This window comes from Haemaphysalis longicornis, unplaced genomic scaffold (genome assembly GCF_048455015.1).
Source record: "Haemaphysalis longicornis isolate Haplotype H1 unplaced genomic scaffold, Haemaphysalis longicornis Haplotype H1 scaffold_8, whole genome shotgun sequence".
NCBI lineage: Eukaryota > Metazoa > Arthropoda > Arachnida > Ixodida > Ixodidae > Haemaphysalis > Haemaphysalis longicornis.
The window spans coordinates 154,271,396-154,290,438 of record NW_027526445.1 but is presented as its reverse complement, the minus strand read 5'-3'; the positions used below and the strand labels follow the sequence as shown (position 1 = coordinate 154,290,438).

The following is a 19,043-nucleotide window of genomic DNA, read 5'->3' as shown; positions in this document are numbered from 1 at the left end:
TCCTCTCCACCCCTTGTACACCGCCTTTCTCAAAGGGGTCGGTGGTTCGGAGCTCGACGGAGGCAAGCCGCCTCTCTAATCTCGGAATAAGCTCTCCCAGCCCTGGGCGGTGAGTTACGAGGCCCGCCGAATAAGCGATGGCAGAGTTTTGCCCCTTGGCGGCTTCTGGTATGGTTCCAGCTTCTAACCGCTTTCTTTTTTTCTTTTATTCTCTCTCTCTCTCTCTCTCTCTCTCTCTCTCTCTCTCTCTCTCTCTCTCTCTCTCTCTCTCTCTCTCTCTCTCTCTCTCGTTCTCTCTATCTACTTGTTTTTTATTTTTGTCGCGACGTTCCCGGGCCGAAAGAAGTTCCACGAAGCGGGGGATTTAGCAACGCGGACGGGGCGTGAAGACATTTGTATCAGATTATGCAGAGTAATAACGCGATGTTGAAATTCAGATTTCTTTTTTTCATTTTCGCTGGCACTGCGCAGGTTTGCGCAGTGTGAAAATGCCGCGTTTTTATGCGTGTATTTTTAGCAGGACCCTTTCAAAATAGGATGGACAAGTTATAAAACGGAGAACCGTTGTAGCGTTTCTAATGCGGATTTATTTAAAGATATAGTATTCTGAATATAATTATGCAGCGCAAAAATCACAGCTAAAGGGTAGCAGCGCCGAACAAAAGAAAGACATCCCAGGCCGTCTCCACTAACGTGAAACCTGGTGTGGGGCGAAGCATGCAGCGTATAAGTGTGTTCTTGGCGCCTTGGCGTTTTTCCCAACGGAGATGAAACCGTTAGGTGGTGGAGGTATACAGATTTTCTGTAAAAGTCTCTTGTCTTTGAAACACGAAGCGTTCTAGCGCGAGGCGTGGACGAGTGTCCCGGTGTATTTTAGTACGCGTTACGAAGCGTTCCCGGGAGGGGCGTAAGCGAGTGTCTGGGTGTTTTTTTTTTTTAACATGCGTTACGTTCTAGCGCGAGGTGTAAACAGCGTCCCGGTGTTTTAGTGCCGTGACTACATGAGACGACGGTTACGACGACGACATGAGACGCCGACCGCCCGAGCCACTAGGGGGCTTCGCCCCTAAAAGTGTCAGTCTTTCGGGAATTGTGGTCCCGGATCAAGTAGTGTATTTAGCGTTTTCTTTGTCCTTGCTCTATCGCGGCAACGTTATAACCGCATTGCTGTTATTCGGTTACGATCGTTCAAAATAATTGGTGGCGTAGTAATAAATAACGCGACATTCGTACGACCTAGCGTGTCATAAAAAAATGCTGAAGGAGGTTTTGGGCTTCCGTCAGCCGGACATTATGTCAGCCCAGAAAGAAACGTCGCCTTTCATAAATTTACACCCTTCCAAGTGGTGGCATTAAACCTGCTTGCGAGGTCTGTTGATGTTTCTAATTCGGGTTACGCTGAACGAACCGGCTAACGAGAACTCGCTTCGCAACGTTGTTGCGAGGTGCCGTAACGACATACGTGCTGGCCCACCAACAGAGCGACGCGTGGATCAGATTTCAAAGCGGACGCTTGTATCGTTTTGTAAGCCTTCCGAAGCGATCCACGCACGTCCTAACTGCCGGGGCCGTTCATTAAGGTGAAACCACCTTTTGGTGCGCAGTCTTAGAGTGCGAAAGGTTTATGGCGTCGACTCCTATACACGAACGGTACCGAAATGGCCGCCACTGTAATGGAAAACAATCAAATAAATAAATAAATTTTGAGTTCGCATGGGGTTTGAACCCGAGTCACCAGAGCAGGGACGAAGGGCGTTACCACGGCGGTAACAAAAAATTGCCTGGCGATTACGATACTCCCTAATGCGATATTTGGGCGCAGCAGCAGGCTCCGAAGCGGCACCCACTCGTAGGTTTTCTCGACGGCAGCGGTGATGAGACTGCGTTGCCGGCGCGAAGTGTGTCTCAGGAAGGGACCGCAAACTGCGGCTTAAGCGAACGCACATCATAGTCACGCGCACGCCCCCCGTCACGTTTTCGCCAAGCGTCGCGCCGTCGAGCGCCTCGTGCGGGTGCACAATACTGCGCCCTCCCCACCCACACCGCACACTTCGAAGAACGCTGGATCGCGGCGTCACCGTCACAGAGAACCGCCCTCTCCTCCCAATTTCGCGACACTCCTCCTTCGCTTTCATTCATCGGTCGCTTTTTCTTTCACTCGCCGGTCCTGCTATCGTTCGCTCGGTTACGCCGACAACGCGGCTCATCCCAGAGACGGCCGCTAAACGGCTGCGCCTTAAAAGCGCCGGTCTGCAATGTTGCCGTGTAATGATGGTATACCGTTATACTATAAGTGTGGGCACTCTTAATTCAAACCGTGCTCCGCCATAGTCATGCCACATCTCTCCATCTTGCCCTATTTTCGTCACACTTTCGCTTCTCTTCCTCGGAGAAGAGCCAAGGTCATCACCGTATATGCGTGCATGCGCGTCTGTTGACCGTTTAAATTTGCGACTGCACGGGTCGCAGCTTTCCTGGCGCGCCCACTGCGCCTTGTCTCGCTCCCGAAGCCGCGTCACTGCAGAGCTCCAACTCGTGCGAGTCCGTACGGCGCCGTATACGTATACACTCGCGCTGATATAACGGCAGAGCGCCCGCACGACGGGCGCATTGTCGCGATGTCGTAATGCTTCCTCGGAGGAGATCCGTCAGGGCGCGCCTACTATTCCAAGCGGTGCCGACGACAGCTAGCAACGCGGCTGCGGGCGAAGTCGTGTTTAAATTCGCCCCCTGTTGCTGCGGGCGGCATCGTGTGCGTACCAGCTGCTGGCAGAAGCTCGGGGTCCTTTCTCCGCAGTGGTCTGTCCCAAAGGTCGGAGTTTGAACAAACATCTCCGACGCTCGTTAAATTACTCCCTGTTATTTGCTGTCGGTCTCTTCCCTGCAGTGTGTTGCGTCACGCCGCGCCGTCGCAGGCTGCGGTCTGTCTTGTTTTTCTCGCCGCGTGTTTTTAACGGGGAGTACGCCTTTTACGGCCCCTAACTTGAGCAACTGTGGTAACTTTGGAGTCGACGTGTAGGAACCGTACGCGAGCGCCGACATAAGCTGCGGGAACGCGCGACCAGGAGCAAGGAAAGAGGAACGGGAGGCGGGGATTTAGACCCCCCAACAACACCCCCCCCCCCCCACAGAAAAATTTCGGCACCCCCCCCTTCCCCCCCCCCCCCCCCCCAAGAAAGATTCCATAACCACGAGCATCCCGCCCAGGGATTTATACGCACTACGCCAGCACCCTCCCCCACACCCGTAATCAAAATTCTGGATAAACCCCTGGAGGCAGGTAAAGGTGACCCGGCAATGGAGCGTATTATAAAACAAAGCGGGAAGGCGGCGCTTTACGCGCGCACCACTCTTCTTTTTTTTTCACCTCGCTATGTTCACCCCCATCTGAAGTAGCAAGCCCCGCCGTTTGTGGGGCTAACCTCTTCAGTATTCATTAATGTTTTCTCTCTCTCACACCTGAGTGCGCATTGACCGCTCGTTATCTAGCCATGAAATCACTCACGACGATGGAACATCTCCCATGTTCAACCCGCCGCGTTGTGCTGCTGAGCCCAAGGACGCGTGTTCGATTCCCGGTCGTGGCGGTCGCTTTTCAGATGGAGGCGAAAAGCGAAAACGCCCGTGTAAGAGATTTCGGCGCACGTTGAAGATCCCCAGGTGGTTAAAATTAATCTGGACCCTTACACGACGGCGCGCCCTATCACCTTTGTAGCGTCGGCGCGTTAAAACTCACAATCAATCAGGCAATCAATCAATCAATCAATCAACCATCTCCCATATTCAAATGTGTGTCATCTCTCGCCCAGGTGCTTGCATGTGTGAGCAGCAGGCCGGAAACGAGCATCGGTATAAGCGGTTTATCGTTAAAAGCAGTTATAATTTGTTCTCATTGCATGAAACGCTCCTTTATAACGAAATCGCTTAAGCGATTTCGTTATGAGAGAGGCTTTCTGTGTATCTGTATACACGCTCACACACACGTAGCTCGACCTGCCTCGAAAAGGGAATACGTTCCTCTGCCCTCCGCGGGGGGTCTCCTCCTTGGGGCGAAATCCGATCTCTCCGTCGCTCGCCGACGAGAGAGAAAGAGGCACGCGCCGTGTTCATTTCGACGAGTCGTCGCTGCCGAAGCAATCAGCCCCGGGCGCGGCACACACACGACGACTGTGCGCGCGCGGGGGCAACCGGCCGACAGCTGTTGCAGGCCCTAAAAAGCTGACGGCGCACGGACGAAACAAACGCGGCGGGTCGTTGCTCCCCCGGCGGGCAGCCAGCCGCCGAGTTTATTCTCCGCTGGATATCGCCATTCGCTCTCCTGGGTCTCTCCTGCCCCGGGATCTCGCCGTGGCCGCGATCATCAAGCCACGATGAACTCCGCGCGTGCGAGTAACAAAACGCACGTGGCGTGTGCGTAATAAAACGCGAGTGCACACCGCGAGTGAGGTCTGGCCAGGCGAACGACACGTGTGAACTTCCATACAGTGTATATGCTACTCTCGGTTGGCGGATCGTTACTTTAAATTAGTATGTACGCGTGTGAGTGTACAAGTTTTAAGGGGTAAGCATTTTTGGTCGTGTACCTGAGAGAACCCTCTGTGCAATGCCGTCAATGTGCTCAAGAATGCGTAATTGGAGAAGTTGTGGCATTCAGTTGTTGGAGTAATGCAATTAAAGTTATTTGAAACATTAAAACAACGTTGTAAGGACGAGAGGAAAAATTGCATACAGGACCAGCGCTGTGTGTACTCCTGTGTGGCTTCGTCCTTAGCACGCCTTTTTAACGTGTTTCGCTAATACAGCGATTAACGCACCCACATTGATGCGTTGAAAAATTGTTAGTTGGAGGAATTTTTAAAAATAAGAAACGGAAGGGGTAAAAATGAACTGACGAAATGGAAATGTATGTATGAAATACACCTGGAAAAACAAACACAAACACGAAAAAAAATCGCAGGCAGTACCACCCGTGTAATGCATTGTAGCCGCACAAAATTTCGTAATTTCCAAAGTGAGTACGTCTGGTAGTTATAATTAAATGCATGCCACTGGCAAAAAAAAAATAAATAAACGCAAATTACCAGCCCAAAAGAAAAGTTGCCCAATTCGGTTACTCACAGAGAAGTGGCGTAGGAATGCTTCAGCATTACAGACTTCGCGAATTTTTGTGAATTTCTTTAGCCTAGCTTGTGTACGCTCCGGTTTAACATAATCCCATTCTGATTCGAAACCGCGAAGTGAATTTGACTTAAGAAGTTGCAATCGTACTCAAATAGCCGGAGGCGAGTAAGGGAGGGGGGGATAAGCCGGCGCCATCGTGACAATTGCGGAGCGAAATTTGTGCGGAGACCGGAATGACAGTCACATTTTACTTTATTTCCACAGTCCGTAACCGATTTTGAAACGTTGACTTTTTAAGGCGAAAGCTTTCTTATTGGGACTCATGGCGTCGTGCCAAAAAACCAATGCGTTTCCCCAGAGACCGGTTGGTCGACCGGAAAGCTCCGACAAGATCTCGCGACACACGGCGCGCGCGTGAAACCGCGCGATTCCATCGTGTCAAACCGGCTACTCGAAAATCGCGAAAAAAGGAACGGTTCTGGATAAGACAGTGCGCGCATCGATCGTGAAGAAAGAGTAAAACAGCATGTATACCTTTATCTCATAAACCACGCATCGGTGTGCATTTAGATCGTTCGTATATGCGTTTACTTAGGGAGCGAAGAATCGTCGTATGGGTTCGTTCCTCGTTCACGACTTGGGACCTTGGAGGTTTGACGATCCATTGGATGCACTTTCAGCGAAGGTTGAACGCACTTTTTTAGCGAAGGTTTTGTCGCACTTTCGACGCAGTTTTCACCAAAATTCTAGTAACGTTGGTTTTCACGTCAGAAAGCTTTCGCGCTGCTCTCAGCTTTCTTCAAAAAGGGATAGTAAAGTTTTTTTTTTTTTTTTTTTTTTTTGGGGGGGGGGGGGGATGTTGTCTTGTTGTTTTCGTTTTGGTCGTCGGCCGGCCAAGCATCGTCAGCATACCGAGGTCCAACCGCAGGACGAAGGAGGCCTCTCCCATTGACTTCCAACATCTCCTGTCCTGGGCTGCTCGAGTCCACAGTTTATCCCCGCATTTCCACGTGTTTCATCCCTACATCGGATTATTGGCCTTCCCCTTCTTCTTTTGGTATCCACTCTGTTACTCTAATTGTCCACCACTTCTCGGTTGGTCTCACTACGTGGCCGGGCGAAGTGCATTTCTTTTTTCTTTACTTGAACTATGATATTGTCAACTCTAGTTTGTTCTCTAATCCAGGTAGCTGGTTTCCTGTCCCTGAGCTTTACTTATAGCATTATTCGTTCCGTGGCCCGACCTAAGTTTGCTTACTAGTTGCTTAGTAAGGCCCCAAGTTTCATCTCCGTATGCCATCACCGGCAGTATGCACTGGTTGTAGATTTTTCTTTTGAGTGACAGAGGTAGCTTACTTTTTTTTATTATTTCGGAGTGATTGCCGAGTTCTCCCAACTTTTGCGCGTCTCTCAACTTTCTTCAAGAAAGGATATAAAGGTTTATTTTTTTTCGGGGGGGGTGTCGGATTGTTTTCTTTTTGATCGTCGGTCGCCCAAGGTACCATAAAAAGGAAGAATAAAAGGGGGGGGGGGGGGGTGATGTCGTTTACCTTCCATTGCAGCGCGCGACGTTCAGACGTCGACCTCGTCGACGGATTACTGCGGAATGGTAGGCGCAACAGCTCTTCGAACCACAGCACATAAACAGTTACTTAATTCGAACGGCGTCGTTACCTGTCTACTGCGCCATTAGGGGGCCGCTGTTAAAAAAATAAACCGCACACCGCTTTTGAGGTAGCCCAGCATTAAACACCGCGCATTTCTTCTAACGAGCCTCATTAAAGCAATGTCGTTGGCCCCCTTTTAATATCGCGTTTTCCGGCGCTGCGGGGAAAACGTGTTCCCCGAGCTCGACACGAGAGACAAAAAGAACAAGAAAAAAAAAACGAGGTCGTTAATTTCTCGTTTCACCCGCGTAATTCCCGTTTCGTTTTTCCTCGATTTGCGGCAGTTACGTAACACTCGTTTTGTTTTGTTCAAATCTCCCGCGCAGAGCGCGTTTCTAAAGGACGCCGGGAGCTGCAGTACGCCTCGTCTAGCAGCGAGCAATGATGTCTTGATTGCGCTGGGCCCATTAGCGGCCGTAAAGAGCACGCTATCATTTACCTGGATTTTTCGTTCGGGATGGCCGTGTTTAAGGATCGTAAACCGCCAGGCTTTGATGTGATTATACTGCTTTTTTGTTGGTGGTGTTCCTTTTTTATCTTTTGTCTTCATTTACATGGCCTTGTTTCTTCTTCCAATGGGCTTAGACGAACGAAGGTTTGTTCGCGTGTCGAGCCGACGCCCGCGTTTATTTCGGGGAGACGTCGCAGGAAACCTAGCTTATTACCCGATAATTGCCTCCATGTTTTGCGTAAGTGGTAACCTGCGGCGTAATGCTACATCAGTCTGCCTTTAAGGCTTAACTACAGGAAATACAGAATCAGTATGGCGCGTTAGCCTTAGAACGTTGTAGTTATGGGAGATTACAACGTTCCTTTGCTGCCTACCGTGTCATTACCGAGAAATCTATCTTTAGTACTTTCAGACTGATTAAATATATGTGTAAATTAGGCCTGTCCCATTTTCACTTTAATTCATTTTTTGCAGTGCGGTTCCACTTTACCTACCTACCGGCCGTCACAACGCGGTTTCACGGAGATGAGGTAACGATTGCCGCGGAAATAGTGGCTGCTGTGATAGTGTAGGCCGCCGACATTTTTAGAGCAACCACTATTTCGACGGAAATCTTTAGGCGTCCAGGGGATAGTATGGACCGCCGTTAACACAGTGTGGAGTTGAAACCCGCAATTTTTTGTGCTTTAAACGTTCGAGTATGTAATAGCTACAGTATTCCTCCGATTTTGTTTGCAGGCGTGAAGTAGCTCCCTCGGGTAGTAAGCGCTTCACGCATTTCTTTTGATTGTATGCGTATATAGGCGTGCTTTCATAGCGCTCCTCAAAACCTGATGAGTACTGTACTGTCGTGGAGCGCTTAATTGTTAAGATAGGGAGGTGGTCTTTCGACGGCTGCGTCCGATGCTTGAAAGATTTTTAAGTATCCCTAATCCCTATCCCTATCGGCCATGGCGGCGTCATCTTGGAACTGTCGTAAAATTAGTCTGAAACTTCTATAGGTTGAGCGGTTGTGGCAAGCGGTACAATGCTTAACATACCCACTTGTTTGGCGACAATAATGGCGAATGGTCGCCTGTGACTGTGCGTCTGCAGCTATACTAAAATGGAAAAGAGGCGCAGGAATTCCGCTCAATTCCAGATTCCTCTCGAAGCACCTTGTATGCATAGTTCGCAGCTCGTATATATAGCTTCCGCCGCGCGAAGCTGTCGGTTCTGCTTTTCCGCGAAGTCGATCCCTCGGAGCTGTTCGCGCTGAAGGCGCCGACGGGTCTTCTCGTGCTTGGGCAAGGCTAATTTTAGCTACCGGGTCTCGCTAGGATCCCTCGCCGAGATCCCTTCCGGCGAAGATATATACATCGCTTTTATTATTATGTTCTCCCTTCCTCTCTTCATGTACTCTCTCTTCCATGTTTGTTTGACTTTACTCTCGCTTCGCCCCTTGTTGTTCTGGGCGCTTGCTGGGGCCTCTCTCTCTCTCTCTCTCTCTCTCTCTCTATATATATATATATATATATATATATATATATATATATATATATATATATATAGTTCCTCGCTTTCATTCGCCCCTCTGATTATCTCTTTCAATCTCCTTCTCCTGTGTGACGTAATACACCGAGAAAGAGAAGGGATTACTTCAAAAAAGAAGAAAGGGTTAACTCCAAGCTGCCTAATTAAGCAAGTGCAGCGACGAGCTTCGGGACTTCGCTCGAGAGTTTTCGGGTGACTCAATCGTCAAACTTCTCGCGGCAATAAATTTAGCCGCTGGCCGCGTCAGGTATCGATCGTCGCGGCTATATTAAGCAGCGGCTGTAAAATGAAACTGGAGCGGGAGCAACGCGGCCGTCGTGCGGAATTCGCAGCACCAGAGTCCCGGCTCGCGCGCGCCATTTAGTTAAATCATGGGAACCTAAAAGTTCGGGATCGTTAAGTAAAGTTGGCTTGGTTAACCGTTTTGTCTTGTTCTCTCGCTGGATGTTGTAGTTTCGGAAACGCGCGGGGTGCTCACGCATCACGCTAGATCATTAAGAAAAGTTAGCCGGGTTAACGTTTTTCTGTCTTCTTATCTCTGTTGACGTTGTAGTTTCTCGGACATGTTAGGCCTTTTCGAGCTATACAACTAAAAAAGTTCGCTTGGTTAAATAAAAGGTCGCTTAGTTAACGTTTTTTCGTCTCGTTGTTTCTCTTCTGGGACACGTTAGGTACTATCTGGCTTTACAACATTCTTTCGTCTTGTTGTTTCTCTTGATGTAATATAGGTCCCATCGCGCTATACAACTAAGAAAAGTTAGCTTGGCGAATGTTTTTTTTTTTTTTGTCTTGTTTCTCTTGATGTAGTTCGTGTGACATGTTAGGTGCGTATCGTGCTATCGCCGTAAATGTCGGATGATGCCGTCACAAGGTCACTCTAAGACACAGCCAGAGGGACCCGGCAGCACGTAGGCTCGTTACGAAGAAGGCGCCTTCCCAATGCATCGCTTACGATTTGTTCGTGGACGGTGTATGCATACAACAGAAACCAGTGTAGTGCAGACGGTCCATCATGTACAGCGGCGGTAGCCTAAACAACGTTCAACCGCCCGTTCAAGGTGCCATACTGGCTCCTTGTTTATTCAAGTATACGAGTGTCGGGTGGAGGTGCGTTGCATGCATTTACTCGAGCCAAGACACATGACTAGGTCGGTTAACAGACGAAGTCCACGCTGTGGATTCACCGTCGCGCGCTGGAGAACAAAGGAACGTTCAGAGACGCGTCGTATGTGCGTGCCAGGCATAACCGTTAAGGAAACTCTACTCCGCATTTGGATCGGCTTGCGGCTCGCGCTCGCACTGCCTCGTCCTGTCTTGCGCTGCGGAGCCCTATTGTTCGCTGCACAAGAGATGTTTCAACCGCAGGTTTTCCTCGAGCTTATTTTAATTTTGCTCTTAGGGTGGCAAATGATTGTCGCTGAATTGTGCACCGCCACAGGACTTCAGCTACACCACTGATTCGACGCGCATCGATTTTTTTTCCGCCTATTTATTGCGGGAGCAAAAGATGGGGTATGTCGGCAGTCTTTTTTTTTTTTTTTTTTTTTCATTTAACAAAGTGCAATCGTGAACAAGAGTTTCGGAGCCACGAGATCAGTATGGATATTTTCTCTCGGATGGTTGCGCAGATGTTAGCGTGTGCGTTCTTTTCTTTGTGCGTGCGTGTAGGGGGTTGGAAGAGAGATTTTATCCACTCACACGCACGCGAAGGTTTGTGGGCTATAAGGCTGAAGAGAAAATAGCTGAAATTGGCAATCTTATGTATCCGCGCACTTTTGTGACTAGAAATAGTGACTGAGCAAATAGTGCTTTTAGAAGAAGATTATAATCTTATCGGTGAGTGAGCGGTACACAGGGATACATGGACAGGACTGTGAACATAAAAATCACTTGAAGTGATTTTTTTTTCCGAGTAAAGCCGAACTTGCATGCCCAGCATGCTTCCTAAATCCCGCACGGCACTGGCCAGTCCCGTTCGTGTTTACCCACGTACTGTGTATTGAACTCTCTCTCTCTCTCTCTCTCTCTCTCTCTCTCTCTCTCTCTCTCTCTCTCTCTCTCTCTCTCTCTCTCTCTCTCTCTCTCTCTCTCTCTCTCTCTCTCTCTCTCTCAAAAGCATGACTGAGGCGGCTGCAGGCTAATGAGGTTTTTCTGTTTGCCATGTAGTTGAATTTCCGTGTTTTCCGCTCAATTAACCGCGTGTTGACGGCGCTGCACCTGACGAAACGCGACAAGTAATTAGATTTCGTTCGTGGTCCGAACGACCAAAAAAAAGGGGGGGATCAACAAAACGACGAGCTCTCTGAGCATGTCGAAACACACGCATCCGAGGCGCGTATGGTCGAATATCCTGATCGTCAGAGCGGCGAGTCAGAAAACGAACAAGACGAGTGTCTGCGTACACGTACATGCTTGCAGGTAATCATGTTGCCTCGTCCCTTCCCGGCTTATTTCGAGGAGCGCGTACGTGCGGGGATGACGAAAGGCAGTCGAGCAGCGCGCATCTCTCTGTTTGTACAAGGGCCGTTCAAAGCAAATTAGCAAGGCCAAGGTCGCCTCCCGGGAACGGAGGACACGAGTTGCCTGCCGCTCGAGTCGTGGCGGTTACCGAGTATGATCTAACGACCCATAAAGGACGCCGCTGTTGCCGACGTCTGAAGAAATACGCGCTCCGTGGTCGAACTTCTGCCGCTGCGTGTGACGCTGTCTGAATCACAGCCGTGGCCACCTGTCATTTGGATAAAATTCGCGCGCAGATGTTTGATTAGGTAGGCCATATGACACCTCCGCCCAGGACATTGAGCTGGCTGTCAGAGTTTGTAGCCGCGAATTTCAATTTTAATGCGATCGGCGTTCTTCGCCCACTTCGCCGTATGTCCCTGTCTCGATTCTTGCGCCGAGCCGTACGTCTGTCTGTGTATGAAGCCTCGGCGGGAGTGGGTGGATGGGTGGACAGGGTGGTAAAGAATGTTGGTATAGTGAAATGTGGTGGAGAAAAGGGGCAGTGAAGAGAGGGAGGACGAGGGTGCGAGGGGGATTGATTGAATTCACTTTGTCGGCACATGGACGGATCTTAGTGCACCTGTGTCCTCTGGTTAATTGCCATCTTGTCGTCTGCTTATCCGAAAGAGATGCTGACCCTGCTTGCAAGAACGCTGCCTTTTCTTCAGAACCTTCGCCCTTTGCTTATATTTCTGTTCCTAGTGCAAAAAAAGAACCTTATGCGTTCCTGTGGTTTCTTTACATATGCGAGGTTGACGTTCTGTCGAAGCGAAGTTTATGCATGAATCACTTGAATTTTTCGTGCCTAAAATGCAGCTCAGTCAATTAATCATTAATTGCATCGATAATTCATTTTAAGTTCAGCACTGCGTTCTAAACATCGTTCCCGCTTTTTCTTTCTTCCTTTGTCTCCCCAGGACGACTTCGACTCGCTGCGGCCGCTGTGCTACCCTAACGCTGCCGTGCTCCTGTTGTGCTTCTCGGTGGTGTGCCCGACCTCGTTCCAGAACGCCTCGCAGAAGTGGCTGCCCGAGCTTCGCCGACACTGCCCCGACGCCCCCATCGTGCTCGTAGGCACGCAGTGCGACCTGCGGTCCGATGTCAAGGCAAGCACGCATCGCTGGAAGTTCCTACTCAAAAGTAAAAGTAACTTGCGATAACATCAAAAGAAAGGATGCCAGAACCCGAAGTTACCGGACGTCAGGCTAAATTGTCCCTATAAATTTCAAGTATTTAACACAATGTTTCTGGGCTCAATGCACCGGTGGTGGAAGTATCTTGGCAAACACTTTTTCCGAAGGGATGCTGTCATAATTGTGATTTTAGCTACTCAGGCAAACCTTGCTACAATGAAGGTGAGCAGTAGAAGGTGTTCTGCTGTTGTGCCAACTGCAAAAATAGGGGACAGGTGTATTTACGCCAGCGCTGGTCGATTTATTTCAATGGTCAGTGGTTAAGGTGAGCTTGTTTAACTAAAATGACCTTTATGTACCATTGTGCGACAGATGTACAAGTTGCCTTCCGATCTATCGCAGGTGCTGATCGAGCTAGCCCGCTACGGAGAAGAGCCTGTTCCAGAGTCTGCCGCGCGGCATGCAGCGCATCGGATGGGGGCACTGGCGTACGTCGAGTGCTCCGCCCTAACCCAGAAGAATCTCAAGGAGGTCTTCGACACTGCCATCGTGGCCGCCCTGCGCAAGAACAGCCCGGGACTTGTGGGCAAGGGATTCCACCTGCTGTCGGCAAGGTCGCCCAACTCCAGGAGCGGAACGGGGCAGTTCACCAATGGCTTCGTGCCTTTCCCCAGAAGGCGGGCCATGTCTCTAGACCGGCGATCACGCGACGACGGCAAGAAGACCGGCTGGAAGAAGCTGTGCTGCTTCATTTGAGCCTTTGGTGCGTGCGTGAGTGACAGCCGCCGTTCCTATGGACCTTGGGAGTACGTGGTGACTGCCGGGGGCACGCCGCGATGTAGTCGCCCTGCGCCGTGTTGTTGTGATCTATATGCGGCATGTGCAGCAAAAAGCAAGACTCGTTATCAAAATGAGCACATCGCTGGAAAAAGACTTCACAATTTTTTTTAACTACTACCATATGATTTGTTTTTTGTGACCTTTGAAATGGTCGCGACATCGTGCACTGGGGTTTCACAGATTGCAAGACGCCCTTAAAAGGCTTCTAGGAGGCAAAACATTTATGCCAAGAGGTTGCGCCATCACTGAAATTAAAAGACAAACTGATTTTGGAGAAGCTGCCCGTCAATCAATCAAGCAGCATCTGTGATGGCTCACAATCCACTGGTCACTGTTGGGATGGCAGCTTCAAGACCCTCTCACAGCCTGGTGCCATTTGCAAGAATGGTACCAACTCGTGCTCCGACAGTGGCAGTTGTGGAGCCAAGCTGGCAACAGTTGAAAAAGAAGACTTTTTCACGTGGTCTGACTGGTAGGCAGCCTATATGTATGATCACAATATCGACAACCAAGTTCGGGTGTTGTTATATTTAGGGGCATCACTCTTGTCACGGAACGCCATGGACCGCTTTACCGACGGCCGCTATCCACCAACCAAGACCGACCTGGCAGATGGCAGGGGCAGCCCAGCGGAAAAGTGCAAAGAAAACTTTCAGTTGACTCTTCTGTGGCCTCCGATCTTGGTGGTTGCCTATTAAAAAGATGTTTGCCTGGTTTCTTTCATCAGAAAGTGCTGTTTAGTAATGCGTGCCGAAAACCAGCGGAAAAGTGATATTGAGAGACAAAGACTTTGAATCAGGTTTTTCTTCCAAGACTTCTTTTGGTGGCTACGCAAGGAGTGCGAGGTGTTTGTAGCCCATGTGCTCGTCATAGGGCGGTGTCTTCTAGCGGCATTTGTCGAAGCAAAGAGTCGTTTCACTGCATCTGTCGGCTATGAAGTGTTCTGTGTGCTCCCTCCCCAATGCCAAGCAAGTTATTGCTTAAATGTGTCGCAGTTGTCATCTCGGTTCTTGTTACCCTGGCCTGTGCAGCGTTTACTTATGGTGCCTCATAGTATACACTTCTAGTTTGTTTCAGCGAACTTGAAACACCATAGCATTGTATAACTTAGGCCCCGGCTCACTGCTATTCTTCGTGTCATAAACTGATTAACTCGATAATTTCCTGTAATTCATGCTATGTTCCAGCCTACCTTTTAACACTTAATGTTTCCACTCATTCAGACCTGTTGTGGTAGGAAGAGTAACATGGCCTGGAAACTTCTTTACCAAGGTCATATAAAGCAGGTGCAGGATTTGGTACAGAAGTTTTAGCGTGTCCCTTTTTTTTTCAAGTTCCGTTTCAGTTCTCACGTAATTAATTAATTTGTTTTCAGAGAATTTTGCTAGCAAGGAAGGTATAGCTCGTAGTTCTGTTCATAATTAATGGCGTCAGTGTTCATAATCAATGGCTGCAGCTTTGTTTCGCGTGAAACTCGTCGCTGCTAAACAGTGGGTGATTCACGTCTTTTGACTTTGCAAGTTGGTCGCCGGATTATTAACTTTTGAATTTACAACTCCGGGTTCACTTTTGATGCTGTTACACACTATTTTTCACATAGCATGCCTTCTAGGGCAAGCAGATTATCTCAAGCTTTTCCCCCTAAACATTATCTTCCCTAACGGTTAGCTGACTAGCACAGCCTGCATCACTAATAGTATGTCAACTACTAGCATGTGTTGCCCCTCATGGAAATTTTGTGAAGCAGGGTGCTTCTCTACAGGCAATACTGCTTTGGTACATTTTGGTGTGTGACCATAAAATTACGTGAAAAGTTTCCAGTGCTGTGATCGGTGAATGTACCGTGGAAATACTGACTGCAGTCTAGCTTTGAAGGTAGGGCTGGGACAAACAAAGCGTTGTGACGACATTCGCAAAATCCTTTTGCAACATTTTAAGAAACACAAACTTCTAGGGCAACATACCCCAAGGGGTTTCAAAGCTACCTGTTAAATCTGAATCTACTGTGCGTGTTCTGTGCTAAGTTTAGGGGAACTAAGTCACCTTTTGATGAGTCGTTCCACACGTAGCATTGGCTTTCTTAACCAAGGAAATTCCTCTTAGAGCCTAAAGTACCGTTCAGTACTTCAGAGGTGCTGGGCAAGATTAAACCTTAAGCATTGGCATTGCACAAGAAAAAAAATCCTAAAACATGAAAATTTGGGGCTTTGACGACATCGGTTTAATAGCTTCATAGTACCCGTACTCTTTTAAAAGCTCTTCATCACTTGAAGAATAAGTCTTTAAGGAGCAGGCTGCTGCTTCTATTTATTGTCTTGTATTGGAACAATGACAGTATGTGCAGAGTGTGAAGCTAAAAATAAGTAAATAACGTCGCGCGCCGTTTGAGTCAGCATACTAAAATGCGTTTTAGGTTGAAGTTATTCTTGTATCATAGCTGTCTCCTTGTACAAAGAGCACTTCCAGATCCAAGAATCTTCAAGACCAACGACGCTGTGAACAACCTTCCCTCGCACTGACGTACAGAGGCAAAATATTCTCACTGGGTGATCTTTTTTGTGTCGTGGCTGTATCACATTAACAATTAAGCAAAAGTTCTTTTGGAAGTATAAACTGTGCCTAGAGTATTTTTGCAGTAAATAATTGTTGAGCAGAGTGCCCAGTGGTGCTTCTGCGGCACCTTGTGTGTGAGGGCTAAAATAGAGTCGTAAATAAATGTTATTTACAAGCTCAAGATGCAGCTTTTCAGATATCATTACATGTCCCGGACTATGTCTATCTGAAGCAGGCAATTCAAACTTTGCTCATTGGTTAGCCGTTGTAGTGTGGTTGCCAAGCAGCTAGAACAAATGAAAGTTACGCGACATTAGTGCCAACATTGCCCTTGCGTTGTGCTGTGCAGGCCCTGTGGAACTGCCAAACACCTTGTGTTCACAAGACAGCACCAGAGCGCATCTGCTCACTCTAAGTGTCTCTTCAATGTCAGATGCAACTGCAACCTGTGAACTGACAGCCTTACAAATTGTGCCAAGCTTGGATGAAAAACAGATATTTCTGCTGACCACATGACAAACGAAGAATGTTTTACGTCAGGTTGCTCACCTTTCACCTCTCCTATGCACCTCAAAACATGAAACACTCCACTCTCGATGATGGGTTACGGTGAATTTCAAATAACGTTTGCCGTCACCGGCCCAATGTCGAAGGAGCATGTTAACTTTCTAACCACGCAGGGATAATGGGTCTAATTACCACGTGTCCTTGAAAAAGAGCTTCCGGAATAGTGGAGAAGTTGAACTGGCATTGAATTGAGAGTTCGTGCCAAGCATTTTTAGAGGCATATTTATAATGGTGAAGATAGTTTCGCGTACGGGATTAGCGCTAAAAGAGCCGAGGGACTGTAAACACACTGCAAAGTAATCCCCGCACGAATCAAACGAACCTGTACAGCACGGTGTGTCATGCACGTTGTGTAAGTGCCACTGTAGTTATAGTCCTAACAGAACCCACTTCGTTGTAGTTACAACTGTGTTCCTCTATTGTCCACTTCGTTGTAGTTACAACTGCGTTCCTCTATTGTCAATCTCGCCCTGTCTGTATTTCCCGGTGTGCGGGTGTTCGTGTGTGTGTAAAACACCCACTTCGTTTTTGTTGCTGCTCCGCGGCAAGTTAGTTTTTGTTGCGACTGTCGATATTATTGTTATTGCTAAGCATTATTAATGAGCGCGCAGTTATTGCTTTTTGCTCGTTCTCGTAGTGCATATCCACAACGTCCCCTTACCCCGCTGTGCAAAGAGCGTGCGTTGACGGGAAGGGGGGCATCCCATGCCAAGAAATCGAAAGACATATCAGTTTTTGCCTCGCGCTTTGAACCCTCGACTGAGTTGAAAGCCTTGGATTGCACATTCGTGCGAGCCCTTGTCTATATTTTGCACTTTTTTTTCTGTTTTGCCTTTTTCTCTTTCGCTTCTGTTTGTATGTCAGCTTTGACGCTTGCAAAGATGACTTTGTGTCGTTCTGCTACTCTTCAAGCTCTTGGACCAAGTATGGCTTATGCTTCACCCTTTGAGGGATATGCGAGTCTATATCACCTGCACAGAACAATGGCTACTCCGCACTGCATAACTACTAATTTTTGTGCAAAAAGCTTGAAAAAATGTTTAGTCCTATGTGTTTCTTTTTTCTTTTTGCATGCAAAGGCAAGCAATGTATGCATTAACTTGTGAAATATTCTGCTGTGGTTCGAAAGCTGTCAAGGGTGACTGTGCTCGTCTTTTCTCTATTTCTGTGCAATGCTTCAGGCCTTTCATGTTTTCAGGTTATGTTCGAAATGTTGCCGGCTATTTATTGATCAAACGAGAGCTTCCTTAACATTAGCTAAATGAACACAACTAGTTTAAAATTGAGGAGTTACTTGACTGAATCAGGAATATTATAAGGTGTACTGTTGATAATGTTCTGCAACACGTGTCATAAGGAGCGCAAAGTCCGCAATGTAAATTTTAGCCTCACATCTGGCAGAACTAACCTGAAGCATATCTTGTGAAACGCTAAACTATGTACCCTCTGATTTTCCGTGAACGGGAGTTAGTGTTCGTTTGTTTACCGCTAAACATTGTACAGAAAAAAGGAAGCAAGAATGTATAAATGTTGTAATAAGAGAAATTTTACTTTTATACATGCTGTGTCGTTCACTCTGCTTATTTTTCCCGCTGTTTTTATCGCTGTTTCTATACTTGCAGTTTTCCCTGGTCCACCTATTCGCTGTGACTGTGCCAGAGCTGTTCAAAGTGATTGACAAATGATGTGCGATGTTGTATGTATATTCGTGTGTATGTTGTGTAAATAGAATAAAATGCGCGATTTTTAGAACCAAGGATGGCTTGTGTCAGTTTTAATGTCAAAACAAAGTTTTACCTCATATTTGCCAGACTTAATGGCGCAGCTCCCTGAAAAATAGCAGGCAGCTCACTGTTCCCCTTAAGGTTACAAGTAACACGAAAAGAGTGGGGTGCATGTTTGGCACCTGCAAAATTATCTTGCATGCTGAAACGAATCTCGCACTAAGCACAGAACGAAGTTTACCTTGAGAACCGGTGCTTCTTATTGTGTAGTTATATAATGGAGTTATATAATGGAACCCGCCGCGTTGGCTCAGTGGCTATGGGGTTGTGCTGCTGAGCCCAAGGACGCGGGTTCAATTCCCGGCCGCGGCGGCCGCTTTTCTGGTGGGGACGAAAAGCAAAAAACGCCCGTGTGTTCGAGATTCCGGCGCACGTTAAAGATCCCCAGGTGGTCAAAATTAATCCGGAACCCTCCACTACGGCGCGCCTCATTGCCTGTGAAGCTTCGGCACGTTAAACCCCCATAATCAAATCAATCAGTTATATAATGGAGAGGATGGGGGTTAGGGCGGAGCAGAAGTGCCAATTTCCAGTTAAGGTCGAGTTCTCAAAACTGGCTTACTTTTCCCAAATATCCACTAAAGCCATTGTTACGATAACAAACCGGCTATTTAACTATTGAATTTATGACATGATTAAAGTGTCGAAGGTTTGAAATACTCGCAAACAAATTCATGAAATAGTATTGGTGCTGGTCACCAAAACAAAAATTGGCCGCGTATCTGCTGCTTTCGTTGCAAATGTCAACAAAAGACGGTAGTCTTTCGTCGACATTTGCCAAGTAAATGCCTCTCTTCGGCTTCCCACTCGCCTCTTATGCTGTTCTTCTCCCGTCGCACTCTTGGCAAGATAAACACGCTAGAGCTTTGCTCAAGTCAATTTAAATTTACCG

General features: G+C 47.9%; 1 protein-coding gene across 1 annotated transcript in view; it reads left to right on the top strand.

The window, feature by feature from the left end:
* The window catches only part of LOC144149784 (cell division control protein 42 homolog), a 108,813-nt gene extending 90,690 nt beyond the window's left edge, over window positions 1–18,123 (top strand). Inside the window, exons 3-4 of the mRNA XM_077681427.1 lie at window positions 12,192–12,380; window positions 12,810–18,123. Of these exons, the coding sequence (XP_077537553.1) occupies window positions 12,192–12,380; window positions 12,810–13,163 (543 nt within the window). The 3' untranslated portion in view covers window positions 13,164–18,123. The remainder of the gene's footprint in view (window positions 1–12,191; window positions 12,381–12,809) is intronic.
* Window positions 18,124–19,043: the final 920 nt, after the last annotated feature.